The sequence below is a fragment of the Sabethes cyaneus genome, chromosome 1 (assembly GCF_943734655.1).
Source record: "Sabethes cyaneus chromosome 1, idSabCyanKW18_F2, whole genome shotgun sequence".
In the NCBI taxonomy this organism is placed as follows: domain Eukaryota; kingdom Metazoa; phylum Arthropoda; class Insecta; order Diptera; family Culicidae; genus Sabethes; species Sabethes cyaneus.
Window position 1 is genome coordinate 18,371,552 of NC_071353.1, and position 19,980 is coordinate 18,391,531.

Sequence of the window (19,980 nt, forward strand, 5' to 3'; positions counted from 1 at the left end):
CGATATATCTTACATAGTAAAATAAATTCTTGCTTACTGTTTTTTTTACGTTGAACTATTTACAGAAAAGACGAAGAGACAAAAAAACGAAAAACTAGCTCCTTAACGCTAGATAACAAACTCGGCTTCCCTATGTATCACAAAGAAATTGTCATTTACTAGTATTATGATAAATTGCTAATATCGTTAAACGCAACCTGCTGCTGCTGCTGCTCGTGTGAAAATCAACCATCGTTTCAGCAGCCGGCGGTATGCGCTTCGGCCCACGGTTGCAGCCCGTGCAGGGCCGCCAGTGGGGCTCCGGGTGCACTCGCTGGGGGCGCTGCCGACGGTGGTGGCTGTCCGAAGCCCTTGCTCAGTGCTTCCGCCTGCAGCGACAGCATTAACCGGTTCGCCGCTTGCCGTTCCGCTTCCCGTTCCTCCGCTGTCTGGCGTCTGTAAGCAGAATTGAAGTCATGGTTACTGTCAGTTCTTAGATTGATATTTTTCGATTTAAATGGTCTATTGGTGTTTATATTGCATGTGGCGCCGTTTTCCCGTTCTAAGCTGATATGTTTATCCGTTTATTCAGAATCTTTGTTGAAAACTTTCCAAACAAACCAAAACGGACTCGCTGGCTGGGTTCCATATGTTGTCTCAAGCATCATTTATTAGTTCCGTCGTTTAGGTACTAATTTGATGTTGTGCAAATCTTACCCAAGACCAGAAAAAGCCGCCCGAAAGCCACCCGTGCTAGAACAGGTGTTAATTTCGTTAAACAAAGCATAGACATCCGGACTGACATTCTAACACCCCGCGGCAAAGAGGAAGATAAATGATGGCATATGCCTCGCGAAACGGGTTAAAGTGGAGAGCCTACTCTGCCGCTATCGCACTAATTTATGGCTTTCGAATTAAGTTTAATGAATTTTATAAAATATGAAAATTTCCGCTTAGCGCCAACCGAACGACCGCTGGAGCTACGAAAAGATAGATGGGGTCCGTGCTGTCGGGGAAATCTAATTGGTTGCGTGTTTTGACGCCCGGAAACCGCCGTGTGTATGCTGATTTCTGTCAGCACTGACGACGGGGGATGATTTATGTGGCGTACGAGGCTTTAAATCAGCATTAAATTTGATTATTGCTGGTTCCTGTATCAAACGGCTCACTCGATGACAGTTATCTAAATGAAACCAATCCGAACCCCTCGACAAAATAGTCAACTGTTATCGAAATTAATTTTATAGATTTCAATTATTCAGTGACAGTCAACTGGCCTAGGCTGATCCCTCTCGACTGATGGAGGCTTGCATGAACCAATGGCACCGATGGCGATGGCCATCGTTCGGTTCGGGCTGAACGACGAGATGTGCTGTGGAATTATTTATGCATAAAAGTTCGAGCTATCAACTGAAAACGATCCTCACCAGCTAGTCGTTTTATGCGGTGCAGCGGTCCCGTATTTAAAACCCCATTCCGAGAGCCGGCCGACATGGAATACTATTTGTTTTGAATAATTTATCTGCGTACTCACTTCGCTCACATGCACATATAGAAACTCATACTCATTTACTCATTACCTGTCAATAGTGTGTCGAGACTTTTATTACGCTTGGAATGACTTTATTTCGTTTATTGCTTGCCTGCCACCGTTGCCAGGGTAATTATTTACAGCAGCCCAATAACAGCCCCCCCTGGAAGAGATGAGCAAACCTGTTCGACAGCCAAACGAGGTAAATGTTTTGAAATTTGATTTTACCGATATTACCGGTTAGTAAAACCGATTGCTCTGTGCGTTTTTATAGAAAATATAAGCAAGCCCATGGATTTCTTTAAAGTGGTGTAAACCTGTCTTTTTTAGGAGTCTAGCGGCCGGTATTTTCTATAGCCGCACCTCATTTTCATGCACATAACGATATCTACGGTGAAAACAATATACATAACCAAGCGTGTCTTGGTTAGTATTGGTGCAACATGCGTTTTCCATCGGTTACTGCCATCGTGTTTTCGTTGCATCCATCAAAACCACGTGCTGAAAACATGTGACCAAACAAGTGACCATTTACGCGTGTTTTGCCACGTTTTTTTTCTTTGGATATGTCAGTTCTTGAGAATTTACTCAGTTAGACAGATTCAAAATGCGCGAAAGGAAGTGTTTCGAGCTAGAAATAGAGGGAGTGATTGAACCTAGAAGACGGAAGCTTGAGCGTTATTTCTTCAACGAGGATCTTCAATCGTTTGGATTGCGTATTGTGCGTCTGGGAAGCTTGACCTGGCATAAAGAATGTCGTTAGATTACGTTGAACTTAGCTGTTCAACGTTGATAGCTGTTTAGTTCCATTCAACGCGAAATACTGACGAAAAAATCATGTATCAGCAACATAACGCGATTTCTGATTCGACACTCGTTTAGTTGAATTAGTTGGTGGTCAGCCCGCAATGCGGATCTAAGCCAAGCGCAGAATCTGTGGGGAATTATTCTGTGACGGATTTATGTTTACAAGAAGCAATATGAATTATTAAATTATTGGTTATTGACATGCTTAAAATAGTCATATGAAATAAATGTTTCAGACATAAAATAGACCTCGCAATGGTCCTCATCCTCTTATCTAACGACTCCTATCCCTACCTCCTCGTTGTATCAGGCGGAATACGACTAAGGTCGTATATCGACACACTATGGACAAAAACGAGCAAAAAAAAAAAAAACAGACGCAATTAAGATACGGTCTGTAGGCTGATAAAATATAGGTGATCTCATGTAAAACTTTCGGGAGAATCGCGTGGTGCCAACCCCTTTCCTGTTTGTCATCGGTAAGGTCCCTATTTTCCTTAATTTCTCCTATTTTTACACATTTTTTTGCACTTATTAGACTATACTAAAGAAGGCTTTGAGAAAACCACTTAAGCAGTTAGAATTTTCGAAAAATAAATTTTCTGTTTATTTCATGTTCGTAGTGTACATATATTTAAGTGTACATACAGAAAATGTCATACCAATCCGGCAAATATTAACAAAGTTATACGCATATTTGTAACTATGTGTCAGAGCGATTGAAGAAGGAACGCGAAACGTCCCAACAAACGCCGAAGCTGAATTACAATGCTACTGATTTGGTTACAACTGATTTGACTCTGAATACAGGTGGTAGACGCTGAATAAATTTAAGCAAAGGCCACTGTATTCTATAAGTGTTTAAGCAGCCAACGAATGCGCTGTAAATCAGTTGCTTCGCATAATAGTGTCACAAGCAGATTAGGCGCATCTTCAACCTCTCCACAATCCGTCAATATTCTCAATAATTGTTCTATACTAACTGAATAAACGGTTTGTCATCTTAATAACAGCCCTCCCACGAAACATTTATGTGCTGATTAAACATTTTAGCAGCCATTATTATTCAGCCATAGCTGAATATGCATCGAATAAAATTTATAAATAAATAAATAAATATAACCTCTGTGCGCCTCTCAAAGCTGCACTGGAGTTTAATAGAAGCTTTTGCGTGTTTTTAAATTACCAATTTGCGCAATGCTGTCAATTCTATTTTTAGCACGAGAAATAGTTTTGCAATGCTCTTTCAGTCGCTTAATCAACGTCTCATCAACCTTTATGCAGCCAAAAAAAATCTATTTTTAAATTTAAAAAATGGAACGCGTCATATTTATTTTGCTTTGGCGTCATAAGCTATATTTTTAATCTCGAATAACGTAAATTCATATATGTAAGCTAATTAAAATGCATTGCGTCATCTTTCGGGAATTGAGCCGCCATATTCTGTAATTAAAAACTTTCCAATTAAATTCTGCTATTTATATTTATTCGTGACAGATACGTATTTTGCCTACGACTTGCAGGCTTCATCACACAAATGATGTTTGACCAAGCGATGTTTAAGCTACTTTAAGTTTTTTCAAACCAGCTTTCCTCCAAAGCTGATAAACAAGCTTAATAGCGGATTCTTTTGCTAAACAATCCGCTTCTAAACAGCCATAAACATCAAACTGTTTTACGGTTGCTTAAAGGCGTTAAAGTGGCTTTATAAATCAGTAGAGGCTTTCATTAGGCTCACTGCTTTCAAACTACTTTAAAGCTGCTTAAGGGTGTTAAAGTGGCTTTACAAACTAATACCAAGCTTTCATTCGGTTCACAGCACACATACTGTCAGATCACAGAATTTCGCAATTCGACTGGCAGTAAAAATATATGTCAGTTATCGACATTATCGACTGCTTCAAGTGTAAAGATATTTTCACTGTCTGTTCTGCAGATGCAAATGGGGCGGATCATACGGTGAGTGCTTATGAATCAGAAGATGGCGGTTCAATTTCCGAAATAAAGGTTGATTAGACGTTGATTAAGCGGCTGAAATACCATTGCAAAACTATTTCTCGTTCTAAAAATAGAATTAACAGCATTATGCAAATTGGTTATTTAAAACACGCAAAAGCCTCTATTAAGCTCCATTTCAGCTTTGAAAGCAGCTACCCAAGTGATTATTCCAGGCTGATCAAACGTTGTTTAGCTGAATTTATTCAACCTGTGGCTGAACTATGGTTTAGTTTTAGAAATAAAAACCTTTTTTCAGCTCTTAAACATCTAAGTTAATCTTCAGGGTTGCTAATAGCTGCTTTGAAGCTGTAATGTAGCTTAATAGAGGCTTTTGCGCGTTTTTAAATAACCAATTTGCGTAAAGCTGGAATTAAGGCGCACAGAGTTTATGTATTTGTCTGCCTCAAATGAAATAGGTTGTATAAATTCTCCTATTCCTATTTGAATAAGTATTGTAGAATTGTTTACATAAATTTTATTCGATGAATATTCAGCTATGACTCAATAATAATGGCTGCTAAATGTTTAATCAACGCATAAATGTTTCTTGGGTTTGAACGCGCGTTTCTCAAAACCCTGTTTTCAAAGTCGGTGAGCGAGATTTCTCCATAACGCAGATTGAAGATAATATGGTTTTGTTAACTACTGATGGGCTAATTTCATGGATCCTAGCTTCGAACTTTTGCCCCGCGGTATTCGCACTTTTGCCCCGCTAGTTGGGTGAAAGTGCGAATCAGCACTTGATCAGAAGAAAGAAGAATTTATTTTACAAAACACTATTACCGCAGATGATTTATAGTTGAATGTGAAGACATTGAGTTACTGCATCACTATAAAATATATTCTTTATATCTCACGAAAATTGATGACAACTTCAAACATCGCACTTATGCCCCGCCCTACTCTATAGAGCTGTAGAACAGTTTCTTTGCATGTTCACTAGAAAATTAGTTTTTCATGCTAAGGCTTTGTTGGTTGTATTTTGCAAGAATATATTGTTCCAAACAGTTATCGAAGTGCTCAAAACAAACGTTTTTGCAAAACACTGGAAATCTCTAGGACCTTTCGTTACAAAGTTATCGCATATTCAAGCTTTATTTTTCAATAACTTCACGAGTCAATGGGGTAGAATGGGGCAAGTGGAGACATGAAAACAGTGCTTTACCTTGAAGCTTGGATCAAGTACTATAAACTTGTATAGGTGCTGCTTGCCCCCATCCAGTCCAGTGAGTGGTTTGACGCAGAGCGTGCGCGAGTGGCTGCCAAAAACCATCGAGCCAGAACTCACGTATTGGCTGCAACAAGGAGAGAGATTCCGAGATGCTAGAGCTGTTAAAAGAGACTTCACCGTCGTAAGAAACTCCGGCGTTCTTCCGAAGGCGGAGAACGGTGAACTAGATGATGGAGCTGTGAACAGAAACAGGATAGCGATTGAAGATGGTGGACAAGTAGTGCATCCACCAACTTTGGTTGAGGTTAAAAAAGTAACTGGAAAGGACGACGTCCCTGCCGAACGAAAGTCGGGAGCGTTCGGCTATATTGTGCAATCCATCAGATTATACTTAAGGTATGAACTTAGGAGGAGCTTCCCTCGGACTGGTTGGAAGGTCTCATATGCCCTATCTACAAAATTCTCTTCCGTATCTTGTTTCATAGACTGAGACTGTGCAGGAAATCTTTGTTGGCGAATACCAGTGCGGTTTTCGAGAAGGTTGACCCACGACGGACCAACGGACACCTTGCGGCAAATCCACGATAAATTCCGGGAATTGAATTTGCTGACTCACCATTTGTTTATAGACTTTAAGGAGGCATACGATTCAGTTAAACGAAACGAGCTCGGGTGGATTATGCTTGAACATGTTTTTCCAACAAAACTGATTAGGCTGATAAGTGCTACCCTTGATGTAAAATCAAGTGTCAGTATAGCTGATGAGACATTAGATTAGTGTGACGTTAGATGGTTTGAAGCAAGGTGAGGGATATCGAATTTTCGTGCCTTAATACGGATGATTCCTTTTTTATACAACCGAAAATCTTCTATTAGGTAGTTGTCACGGTTACATTTCCCAGTTGGCACAACTCGGACCTAACGACTCTACCATCATGCATGAAGGACACTGAAAACTAGCGTCACTTAGGCGGGCGGGCGGTCGATCTGTTCTGTCTTCATCGTTTTCCCGCGGGCGCAGCAGGAGAGAAAGGTTCCGTAGTACGAGAGATACAGATACGTTCGGACGGTCTCCGGTAATTGAGTTGTTTATTTGACAAATCCGATTCCAATCGCATTAAATCCCAGTGAAACATGCCGGGGGCGTCAAGTTTTGTCACACCTTTCAGCCTGAACTGAAACGAATCGAGTGATTGGGAAACGAAAACGAGTGCCTCCAGCACTCGAACCGAATGTTCGGTTCTACATTACCCGACCAGAAGGGGACTCGCCTTCAAGGTAGTAAAATAAATGTTTTCAATTGTATTGCCCTAACCGCTGCAATAACTGAATGGTTGCCATCGATTACCTCTCACGGTAAGCGACTGGGAGGCGCCAACTACCGATTCCGTTCAATCCATTCCGAATCCAACCGGTACCGGATATTAGAGGTTTCTCTAAAAGCTCGTTGAATAAGTAAAATTACGGTTCTCCGACCGTCAGTCCGACCTGTCAGGGGGATTCGAAAGGCGAAGGTATCTCGCAGAAAATTGTCACAACATCTTAACCCTAAAGCAGCAGCACTTCAGCCGGATAGCTCGTGTGTCGGGAATGTAGCGTTCGGTTGTTGTTCCATCATTTATTCATATAGCAGTCTGGTCCCGGCGGGAAGTGGGCGAGCGAAATCTTTACCATGCCAGCTGTAATTGCAAGCTCGACAGCTAAAAAATAAACACAGATAGCACATTGTGACTTCTACAACAGTAGGTGTATCTTTGTGTGAGACGATATTGAAAGCGATCTAATCAAGTGATTCAGTGATTAAATAAAAGTAAATAGCCGGGTACTTGTTCTGCGAGCTATTAAACAAACACGTGCAAGCATCAATGTGACACAGTGAGTAATGGTTTGGCTTTTGTTTTCCCGGCAGCTACCATCCGACGGTGCCGAGCGACGGTGCTGCAGCCGCATGGCGGCACACTGCAAGCACCTAATCGAATTATGTCACTCTCCGTGAAATATTCATGCTGATTGATTTGATATTGTTCACATGTGCTGTGGTTTTGCCGGAGAAAAAAAGTTTGCACCACAACGAACGCAAAGGCGGCCCTATTAATTTGATTGCCTTTTTTGGCCATATATTCGGCTCTCGCAATTCAACGATTCGACTTTCGGCAGGGAAAGCCTCTGCTTTACTGGTTAACCGATCAACAGCTTTGGGAGCAAAGGCAGAATGTTCGCCGTACGTCAACCGGCATTATTCTATTTATGTTACTCAACTAATAGTAACATTACGCAAACGTGAAACCGCCCCTAACGTTGTTACATTAATTCACGAAAAACTGAAAAAGCGGTGGTTAATTTAAATACCTAACAAAACTCTAGTTTTGCTCAGAATTGTTATTCACTTCATTTATTTTAAAGTACAATTAATTTTTGCTCGTTGAACTATCCCTAACTAGGCTACGTTTTAATTGAGCTTTTTTTTGATTGAGCCAAAATCATCTAAAACGAAGCCAAAAGTCATTTCTGACAGTGCATATTTTCTTTCAAGAGGGAATGTTTCACAATGAATTCTCAAAATTTCGAAAGATGAATGTGATTAACGTTCCGATTCTTTTAAAGTTTAATCAGTTCAAATGTAGAACGGCAGCCAAGTTAACTGGAAAATTGTTGACGGAAACCTAAATAAATAAAAAATGATTCAATTGCCTTTAAAAAACGTTCGGAGGAATTTTTATGTCTTTGATTATGAGTAGAATTCCTTTTTCATGTTCGCTGGTTCGCTGAAAATATTATCCGTCTTCTTCTTTTAACAGTGTAGAGCCCGGGTAGATCTTGCCGTAACTAGAATACGTCTTCATTATACTCGGTTCTTAACTACTTGTCGCCAATTCGTGGAGTTTCTCGACACACGCAAGTCGGCTTCAATCGGGTCGAGCCATCTAGCACGTTGGGCCCCTCTGTTCTTGACATGGCCGGCCCAGTATAGTCTTTCAAATTTCCTTGATCGAAGCATCTTGCGGAGGGAAAAGTAGGCTCGACTTCCAGCTTTAATACGTCGTTACATCTCCTTACTCGTATTATTGTCGGCGGTGACCAGAGATCCCAGATAAACGAATTCATCAACAACTTCCAGTTCATCGTCGTCAATAGTCACTGTCCGTGGGAGGCAAACGTTGCTTTTTCTGGAGCCTCTTCCTACCATATATTTGAATTTCGACGCATTGATTTGTAACCCTACCCTACTAGCCTCCGTCTGCGAAGGATAGGAGTTAGCTACTTTTGCTGGAGATCGTTCCTCTCTTTTCGATGCCTGCTCGTCGGATCACATTTTCAAAAACGATATAGAATAACATACAGGACAGTCCATGCCTTTGTCGCAGCCCTCTGCGCAATTGGAAAGGACTCGAGAGTGCTCCTGAAATACGAAATACGTAGCACATCACTCGCTTAATGGTATAGTTTTGATCAGCCGCGTCAGTTTGTCCGGGATACCGTTCTCGTGCATTATCTGCGATAATTCATTTGCGCTCGACTGTATCGTATGCTGCCCTGAAAACCAGGAAAATATGATGATGCGTGGGCACGTCGTACGCTCGATATTCCTGGAGGATTTGCTGCAGCGTAAAAATTTGATCCGTAGGGCCGCCATAAAGCCCGTCTGGTACTGGAGTACTTGAGAGACTGGAAACTACTTAGGCTTTTACTGTACTAAAACCATTTAGGTAAAGTGGAAACTTTTGACGTAGGACTACGTGTAGATTGTAGTGGGTGAAGAGCAGATATGACGAGAAAATCCGTTTGAAACTGCTGAATGTCCGCTGAGTATCTTGATTCCACTCGAATTTTGCTTTCGACTTGAGCAGATTATCGAGATGGTAGCGCAACATCCACATGTTCGGCACAAACTTCCCATAATAGTTTATTGCACCGAGGTACGAATGGACTTCAGAGACGTCAGTGGGAGGCGATAGCTTCGATTTTCGATGGATCCGGGCGAAAACCTATAAATCGGTGACGTGACCCAGATACTGAATTTGACTTGTGCGGAATGAATACTTCTCCGCTTGGATCGTAAATCCGAAATCCTTTATGCGCGGCAAGACCGCTTTCAGATTACGGTCGTGCTCGTCTTCATTTTCACCATCGACTACGACGTCGTCAGCAAGCATCGTGTTGATGGGCTGCTGTAATAACCCTGGAGCGATCTTTACACCGAATAGGAGACGGTTGTACTAGTACAGTCCCCGGGGAGTGTTTTCCATTAACAGACCACGTCTTGCTTCATCAATTTCCACCTTCAGGAAAACGTTGCAGAGATCAACCTGGTTAAGTACTTCACAGTTCACCAGCTTGGTGAAAATATCCTCCGGAAGGGGGAGCGGGTATTGATGAGGCTGCAAGGCGGAATCGAGCCAAGTCGAATAGTCTCCGTAGATCCTGATCGTTTGCCTTGCGTACTACCACTATCGAAGCGGCCCACTCCAAATAATCTACCGGAAAAATGATTTTCAATTGCTCGAGACGGTCGAGCTCTTGATTCTCGAGCTCGAGATTTAGAATTGCTGGTCTACACTATTTTTTCAGTTCCACGTTTACTTCAGTTTTTTGACAAAGGCCAAATTTTTCACTGAACATCAACGAGAATGTTTTTTAAGGAATTAGTAGATACTGGAACACTGATACTTGACGACAAAATATGTCCACCGGCACTATATACAATCTAAAACTGTTGATTAAATCTGATCCAAACAGTTGCAATTGCGGGTTTTATCTCCAATGGTAACGGGTGGCAACTAAAATTTTGGAATTTATTTCTCAAGCTGTCAAAAAGAGAAAACTATACTTGAAGAAGATTTGATTTACTGTCATTGTCATTGTCCATTATTGAAAAAATTAGTGAACATTTGAAAACGGTCCGTAATCGGCTGTTCGGTGAAGCTTCCGTTGGATGTCGGAACAGGAACGTTGCACGGCCGTCATGTCAATTTTGCGAATGCATCTCTTGATTCTACCAATCAACTGTTTGCAATTCGTGGCTCTCCAGTTATTTTTGTACTCTAAGGAACTCAAAATCCCGAAGACATCCTCGATTGGGCGCACTGAGACAGATTTGTCGGGTCGTGGTTTTCGGGTACAATTGGATCGAACGGGTATTCAGGAACGATTGTGTTTTTATGGCATTATGCGATGATGGTCTATCCGGCCAAAATACGTTTTGTCCATCTGCATGATGTTTTTGTAGAAACAGGATCAAAATTTTCTTCAAACATTCCTCTGGCATATCTTAATTGATAACCAAACCAGAGGGCTTGTTGTTGAAGGCACGAGAAAAAGAACGATGTTATTCTGCATCCATAATGTTGGCTGGTCTTTCACCACCTTGCTTGCGAATAGTTGTTGGGCATCTTAGGATATGGAAAACAGTCGAAGCCGCAACATATTCACCTTTTAAATGTTGTACCGTATGCTTTTTGCCGGGATTTCTGTGGCAGTTCGTAGAAGTGTACAACGCGCTCCCGAAATGCTTCTTGTTTCGACGCCATTTTAGGCAAAACTGGGCAAGCATAAACAAAACCAAAAATATTGACTAAAAGAGGAGAGGGAGAGAGAGCTAACACATACATATTCTCATTTCTCTCTGAGCTCATTTGTTGTTGAGTACGGGAGCCTAAAAAAGCCCAAAATTTTAGTTGTCACCTGTTAGATGAATTTTGCTATGGGGTAGAAGTTGGATTGAAACATTGAACAATAGTTAAATAGGTCTAGCGAGAACAATAGAACACTTTCTCAGGATGCAAGATAGAATACACTCAGATCCAGCCATCAAAATATATTTTAGTTTTCCGAAGACGTCTCCAAAATCTCCTCAGTTACTAGAAAAACGTAGAGGTTGACGACTTTATTAGGAGTGTTTCTAACAGCTGAGGCAATTTGTCAAGGAGGCATAAAAACTATTAAAAGCCTGCATTAAGTGTGTTGCAAAGAGAATGCATTTATCGAGCGCAGCGTTGGCTTTACGATCGGCCAGAAACAGATCTACAGGCAGGCCATATTCAATTTTCTTCGAGTGGACAAATGATCAGAACTTCTTCGGATTTCTGCGAAGGTTTCCTTGCATTCGTAGGGTATATTGGTAATATAGAAGACTGTTGTAGGCTCGCCAAATCACTGCAGGCATGGCTAAAATGTCACTTAGTAGCTTGACAACGTGATTTTTGAAATGCGCACAGAGCAGCAGATCTTGCACGCTTCAATCGACGGATAAGCCCTTTTCTCCATGGAGGCTTGCGAGCGGGTCGATGTACCGAAACGTAATAGGCGATCAAGCTGTTCACGGTATGAATGAATTGATCAACATCAGGAGAAAATAACAAGGATCACCAGTCGATCTGTGCAATTGTCTTAGTTAGGCCATCAGTTCTGTTGAGGTCTAAACCGTTGCCATCGATAAAACATTCTCAAACACGACAACGCTTGGCAAACTCAATGTAACATCAAGAGCAGTGACCAGCATCGAGCGTGATAATAGGTCCAGCCGTCTCGGTAATCGATTGCTTATTGGAGCGCACGATCAACACACCACCGCATCACCGCGAAGTTTTCTGCTATTCTGCTGATTGCGATCACTTCTAAGGACGGAAAATGCGCTCGAAATTTGAAGTTCGACCCTCTTACAGCAATAAAAAAGTAATCGATTTTGGTTCGAAGTCCGCGCACGTTCTGGTAGTAAATCAGCAGCGGATTGGAGTTCTGTTGTGGGTCAGGTATAGAGCTGGAAACGGGGACTGCGTCATCGGACGTATTATTATAGGAGTTGTTACACTTGCCTGGTCTGGAATGCTGGGAACCCCGTTCCGTAAACCCACACGCAGGACCGGGACGGCTGTAATTTGCTGGCAGGAATGACTCGACTGGGGTTGGGAAGTCGGTGGTTACGGAGTCATTGCATTCCGGTAAGGCCTCAGACGCCGGTAGAGATACGATGAGCTGCCTTCAGTGGTACGCTACGTCAGGCGGGTCATGATTGATGGAGAGATAGACGTGTGAGGAGACGCTTAGATCACTGTTAACAGAGTGTGGATCAGCGGTTACTAGGCTTTACGTATTGGAGGCTTCGTTCCATACAATTGCACACAGGGACTATGACGCCGTCCATATAGCCGGATGTTTTCTTGAACTGCTGGAATAATCCTGGAGCGATCTCCATAACTGGTGGGTGACGGTTGTAGCAGTACAGCCCTCGGTGAGTGATTTTCTTTAACAGTCCACGACAAGCTTCATCAACTTCCACCTGCAGGAAAGCGTCGGAGAGATCATTCTGGCTAATTACTTCACAGTTCATCAGCTTGGCGAAAACGTCCTCCGGAAGGGGAACGGATATTGGCTAGAGGCTACTAGACGGAATTCAGTCCCGTCGAATGGTCTCCGTAGATTCACGGCATCTGTTGCATACGCAACAGGACGTTTCGAGAAAAAACTGGTTTGTACTAATCTCTCAGTTCCAGGTTTACTTTAATTTTTTGGCACAGGTCAAATTTTTTACTTCGGGAATGTTTTCTTTAGGGAATTATCAGATACTGGGGCACTGGATACTTAACGACAAAATGTGTTCATCGGCATCGTCAACCGGGGATGATTCCTCCTCAGAATAAAAGAAGAGAAAAGAAAAATTCACACTTTACTCAGTCGCGCTTTATTGTGCTCCGTTTTGTTTCAACTGTACTGTAACCTGCACATTGTTCTACTCATTGAGGAGTGAACTGAGCAACAAAATTTTAATACACTTTTTGGCTGTCCATGATATGGACACAAAAAAACTGTTGCTTCTGACGCTGGTCTTTTTGTTTCACTTTTACACGTAGGAACTGCAGTACGAGCGATTTCGAAAGTTTCTCATTTTTCGCACTATGAGAAACTTAAGTTAGTTCATATTTCTCTTTATTTTTGGTCTGTTTCTCTTTGTGTGGATGTATTTATCATTTGTGGCAGAGGTTGCACTTTTTGCACAATGAGTGAGGAAATGGCAAGCCTGCTGTTTACAGTCCCAGACTATACATCAAATCTGATCCGAGCAGTTCCAATTGCGAGTTTTATTTCCAATGGTAATGTTACAACAGAATTCACCCACAAGAGGCAAAACATTTCCCGGAGTTGTTTTTGCTTTCACTGTTACTGGAACTAAAGCTGAACTCTCAATCTTCCGCCAAATCTTCTTATCGATGTATCAAACTGCAACTGCATTTCATTTTCGAGGAACGATATAGGAAAAAAATTGCTTGTTTCCACACCGCATACATTCACTGTCACAATTTTGCTGGACTTTGCGTATTTTCTCCGTTTCTTTGACGATCTCCGCGCCTTTGCGTGATTTTGCCACAATCAGAGCATTTACGTATACTTTTAAACGTTCTGTAACGAGTGTACGGAAACGAGCCACAAAATCAACACGGCGTTTTTGTTATCACTTGTATCGATTTTGGTTGTCAGATTTTTTCGTTTTTTGAAATCTCGCTAGCAACTAGAAGCAGTCTTGATCATTAAACAGAATAAAACTAACTCTAAGGCCGGGGAATAAACTTGAATAGCCCTAAAGCATGCTTCAATTAGAATTGGAACAAATTTTTACTCATATTGGTGCGCTCTTGGTGGACGGATGTGGAAGTTCTTGGCGTTCACGTGTCGGAAATTTTGTTAGCTTCACCTATGTATATTTTACATTTCGCAAAACGATTGTATTTTGTAAACAAACAACATGGTAGCCGATAGAAGGGAAAAAATGTGCGCAGTTATTTGGAGAATCCATTGTGGTCTGCACCTAGGCTAGCTAAACAGCTGAAATTGTCCAGAAATACCGTATCAAACACGTTATCAAACGGTATAAGGAAACATTGACGACGATTCGAAAGCCTCAAGCTAATCACCGGAGTAGAACTGTCGACCGGAAACTGCGTTGGATTTTTTTTGAAGACCATCAAGAGGAATTCCAATCTGTCGGAACGTGATTTGGTCAGAAAATTCGATGCTGCCCGTAGTTCGTATCGAGCTAGCCGAATAATAAAACAGAATAGTGTGGCCAAAATCCGTGCTCGAATACTATACGACCGGGTGCTAACCAAGTTCGACGTATGTTGTTCGGATAGAACGGTAAACTTTTTTTGTAGTAGTATTTTGTTGTACAGCTCAAACTGTAGTTGTATTACATCTATCAGTTTCATAAATTTTCATTTGATTCTTTGACTTACAATAAAAGTAATTTCCTTATTACCCTTCGTACACACTGGAATTTCCTTTTTTCGACTATTATCCCTTCTTTCACTTTTTCCTTTACTTTTTCTTGATTTTGCTTTTCCTGGTAAACTTTAAAAAATACATCTTAATCTACTTTATCACTTCTTTTCAGGTATGTACGTACACGGAGCGAAAAAGCTCCAGTTTGTTTCAAACAAAATGATTGTTGCTTTAAGCCTTAATAAAATATTTTTATAACAACCTGAAAATATTGTTGTTTCAAAACGAGATTCTGATTGAATCAAGAAAAGAACAGTTTTGAATTAAAAGTAAAGTATTTTCAAATTTGAAGTTAAGATTGATATAACAATAAATATTTTCATTTCAATCATATATTTCAGTTTGAAACAAAACGAAATTTTTGTTTGTGCGTAAAACAACCATAAATATGGTTGAAACTACATTTTTATTCTCCGTGTACGATTACTTATTGATTGACCTATTAATCTTTCTATCTTTTCAGACTAGGTAACAAGCAGAACAGCGAGATTCGCGCGTTCAAACCTTTGATCTGGTGTGCAGACTTGTATCACCAATTTCTAAATTTAGCAATGAATTAGTTTAATTTGGCTTATTAAAACACTGTATTGCTAAGCGATCAGTTTAATATGTGTAGGTTATTTTCTTCCACAAACTGTCTTAACGGTTTATCCACTTTAGCTCCTCAATATATAAAGCACTTGCGGGATATTTAATAACTATTAAAATAATAATAAAGTTTATTAAACTACTTTGTAAAAACTTAGATTCACTTTTCTTCATTTGTTTGTATTATTTATTATCTGTCAGTGAACGAGCCGCGTTCAGTCGATTGCACCGTGGGTGATTACACCGTCGCACTACCCAGCGGTGTCAGCAGGTGTCTTCTGATGGACGATGAAACCTATGTCAATGCTGACTTCGGGCAAATGCCAGGTCAAACATTTTACTTGGCAACGGCTCGGGGGGCTGTTCCAAGCAAATTTAAATTTGTTTTTGCCGAAAAATTTGCACGAAAATTTATGATTTGGCAGGGCATTCGCAGAATGGCAGGAATGTGGCAGAAAAACGGAAGGTTTTGTTAGAAATAAGACAATGAACTATCGGAACTGTACCAAAAGGAGTGTCTCCAAAAACTAATTTTGCCGTTCATTCGATCCCACAACCATACCGTGATGTTTTGGCCAGATTTGGCAAGCTGTCATTACAGCAAAGTCGATCAAGAATGGTATGCAGATTGCAGATAAAGGGGTCCAGTTTGTTCCGAAAGACCTAACCCACCCAATTGCCCCCAGCTCCGCCCTATTGAGAAATACTGGGTAATCATGAAGAGGAGACTCAAGGCAAAGGGAAAAGTTCTCAAAGGCTTCAATCAGATGAAATTCTGGTGGAATAAGATAGCCAAAACGATGGACGAAGAAAGTGTGCGCCGCCTAGTGAGCCATATTACAGGAAAAGTTCGAGAATTCCTTCGAAACCGTGACGAATAATTTTATCCGCATTTTTTCTTAAAACTATGAAGGAAATGCTACATTTGTGTAAGTAAAGATCTTGAATTCAATAATAAATGCACGCAATTGTTTTTGTTCCAATACTAACTGAAGCAAGCTTTATAAATAAAATATTGCGTATCTTCTTAAGCTATTACGGTTTGTGTGAATCCACGTATTAGGGTGATACAAACTTTTGTTTTGTTGAATGCGTCCAAAAAAATTTTTTAGGGAAAGTTGTTGAACACACGAAATTGGCCAACTTTACTTAATATAGTAACTTATATCTCTTACTAGTTGCGAAATATAATGATTTGTTTGAAGGGCACTTAAACGTCAATTTTGTTCAATAACTTTGCATCATATTTATTTATTGTTTTGAATTGCTCCACAAAGTTTTTCAGTATGTTAAAATACACATTTTCTGTGAAGACTGTGACTTCATAAAGATGAATGTAGAATCCTAGCAGACATTGTAGACGTCGGATAAGTAAATAAGGAAGTAATTGGTGGAAGGATGTCGATAGAAAACGAATAGAATAATCCCAAGTAACATTTTTGTTGTATAACAGCTTATCAAGCACTTGCACCACGGAATTCAGCTGTACAATAGTTTAATAAGCTATTATACAACAAAAATGTTACTTGGGATAGGATTAAGTCATGTGCATCGAACTTAATTTCATTTGTACTGAAAAGTGATTGATTATTTTATCTATGTTGGAGAATTCAATTCTAAAAAGTTTCGGATGCAAAATATTTCTGTTTTAAATTAAATTACGAATTTCCGCCAAGTGGAAATTACATGAAAGCAAAAGTTTGGGGTCCTTCGGAATCGATTTCCGGCCTGCTCTCAAGGTTAAAACGACATCATTTATTCATCCAAGCAGTGAGTGTCATCGATCTACGCACAGCCTCAGCACATCAGGAACCGTTGTTGGTTGTGCGTGTTTACTGATTCGAAACATGGTTGCGTTTTTTTTTGCGTGGTAGGTAGGTAGGTATGTGACCCCACTTGCTGGGATGGAAGTTTCCTTCCTTTTCAGGTTAATTTGACTGATTGCCGTTCTTCTTTAGGCTGCTGGTTGCCTTAGGGCTGGGAACCACTCCCTTCTATTGTGTCAGTAGGCAAGTGAGTAAACATATGCTCTGCTTTCGCTTCGTTCGGCTTTTTTCTTCGTCGGTCTTTCGGGCGTGCCAGAGGTAGCTCGCTCGCTTGCGTGGAGGTAATAAAATGAGTTTTTTTTTTCAAACGCGCCCTAATAAATTATTCAAATGTGCCTATGCATTCGCCTGTTTTTTTTCAAAACCCAACCAGGAGCAGAGCTCGTTTAGACAATAAATACGAAATGACTTCGGGAACAAAGGGCAATTCGATATTCATTCAACTCACTGACGGAGTCGGCCGCCATTGTTGTGTTAATTGACACGGAACGCGTGGACCTTAACAGGGTATTTTTTCCCGATTCTGACTGGAGTATAGTATAGGACTATGGTGGATGGTTTGCGATGGTCGGGGGTGTTTGGAATGAATCGATCGTTTAAGGATGAAGGTGTATCCTGCCGGTGCTGCTGCCGCGCTACCAGCCACCATGAGCCGCCATTAAATATTAAGTGGGGCTCGTTTAGTCAAACGATTTTTCGCTCAGCGTCGGGGACGTCAGGAAAGAGTTTTTCTCGCTCAAAGCAGGGCACTTTTTGCGGAAGTATGACGCCGTGCCCCGTGTGGAGGGAAACCACTTTATTTAAGTAGGATGATTTTAACATTTTTCTTTGCGAGTCGGGGTTGTTGGGGTTTTCCTGTGAGTGGAGGAATTCGGAGGCGACATTTTCCGCTGATGAACAAGTGAGAGCTGCTGGATAAACTTTTTTGACACTTTAAAAGACTTTCACTCCACTAGACGGGGCCTGTGGCGGCCAAGCGGGGACTGAAACGGAAGAAAGGTTTTTGCATTTTTAATGGGTCTCAAAGTTGAGAGAGCACTTACAGCCTCTGTCCCACGTAGAAAAATTGTTCGGTATTAAAACGTCATAATGACAGGAGATGATGCTGGTGGTGTGCGAGCATATGATGGACGATTATGGTTGGTGCATTTTAAAGTATGTTGGTCGGAAAATCTGGGACAAGCAGGAATCGATTTTCTTTCAGCGAAAAGTTGAAATGTGATTTGAAAGGAAGAGAGCTTAAGATAGGAAATTCTAAAGAAAATTACCATATTGTGACGAGACACAAAAAATAAATTGAACTAATGGTAGAAAGCGACAAGCAAAGAAAAAAGTCGTCTAACACAACAAATCTCTAACCTGACAAATTATCGTGACATGCACCCGGGGGGACAAAAGACAGCTAGAGAAACTACAACCGAGAGGGTCAGCTGACAGCTAACAAGCGGTACAAGTGTGTAAACAGCATTAGTTTGTCTGTACTCTATTTGCATCCCGGAGTACGTCGTCTTTTGCGGCCATTCGACCACCACCGGTGAGAGCCAGAGCCAGCAGTCCAGTGCCAAATCGGGAAAAAGTGCAATCAAATCAACGGTCGCGAAGAATGCTCGAAACTCCCTTCGCGGAAGAACTGGACAACGGTTATTCAATCAAAGCCGTATCGATGGCTCACACGGCCGACTGTCAATTAAAAATTCCGTAGAGATTCTAGTTCGACGTCCACGTTTTTGCACTTTCTACGGCCCGACGGTATGTAACCTGGAAGCCGAACTGGATTGTGTTTAATTGAAATTCAATTAAAAATAACATAATTTTACCATAATCGAATCGCATCACAGGCGATGGCGGTTTTCCACCGCGAAGAAACAAGAAAACGACAGAAAAAAAAACGGGATTCCGGTTGGTCAGCATCCTGGCGTTGTGACGACGGTTACGACGATGACGGCGTAAAAGCAAACAAGCAAAAAGGAACATCCCGCGAGCAATGAGAACGCAAATTGCATTGCCGTTCGCCGCGGTGAAACCAAGGGAAAGGCCAACTCGAATGCGTTGTGTCTGACAGCAGGAGCAGGCGAGAAATATTAACAAAGAAGGCGGGCTTTTTAACGTAATTTATACGAAACAATTAGGTGAGCAACAATTACGAGATTAACATTTCTAATTACGAATTCTGAATAATTCATGCTTTCATTATATTTTTGTTCTGTTGGGCTTTCGTCGGAGTCGGGCGACCGACCGACCGGACCGGTGCAGTTGGCATCGCATGTTCTCCTCGTCGATGGCCGGCCGCGTCGTCGTGCTCGCTGTAATCAACTACCGCGCGATGGCGCAGGATAAAGGACATGGTAGCGTTCGGCAAACGGCTTGGAATAAATTAAATAATAATAAAACGGAAAGTAATAAAAGTTTGCTTTAGTCGTCGCGGCGACATGGCGGTTGTGGTCGTTCCCTTTTCTGGCACAAGTCGAATCGATGTTTTTAATAAATTTTCGGTTCTTGCCTGCACGCAAACGGGTAAGAAAGTAACGTTAATTAATCACACCGAAAATGACGGAGAGCAGCGGTTCTCAGAAGGCATTCAAAAATCAATTAATTCTACCGCGTGTTACGAATGCTGGAGGCGGCCATCTTTAAAACAACCTTTCGATACCACCACCATGGCAGCAGCGAAGCGGCTGGGGAAACTTTTCGGTGCAAGCAGACTTAATTATCTAAATAGGAGTAATTACATTAAATTTTATCTTCTCGCCTCCCGGCACAACCTGTAAGGAACAGACACGGCGAAGAAGTTTTATCCTTGGGGACGG

At 41.3% G+C, this 19,980-nt stretch overlaps 1 protein-coding gene across 1 annotated transcript in view; it reads right to left on the bottom strand.

The window, feature by feature from the left end:
- Positions 1-236: 236 nt before the first annotated feature.
- LOC128745450 (T-cell leukemia homeobox protein 3) overlaps positions 237-19,980 on the bottom strand; it is a 96,702-nt gene continuing 76,958 nt past the window's right edge. Inside the window, exon 4 of the mRNA XM_053842525.1 lies at positions 237-435. Within this exon, the coding sequence (XP_053698500.1) occupies positions 237-435 (199 nt within the window). The remainder of the gene's footprint in view (positions 436-19,980) is intronic.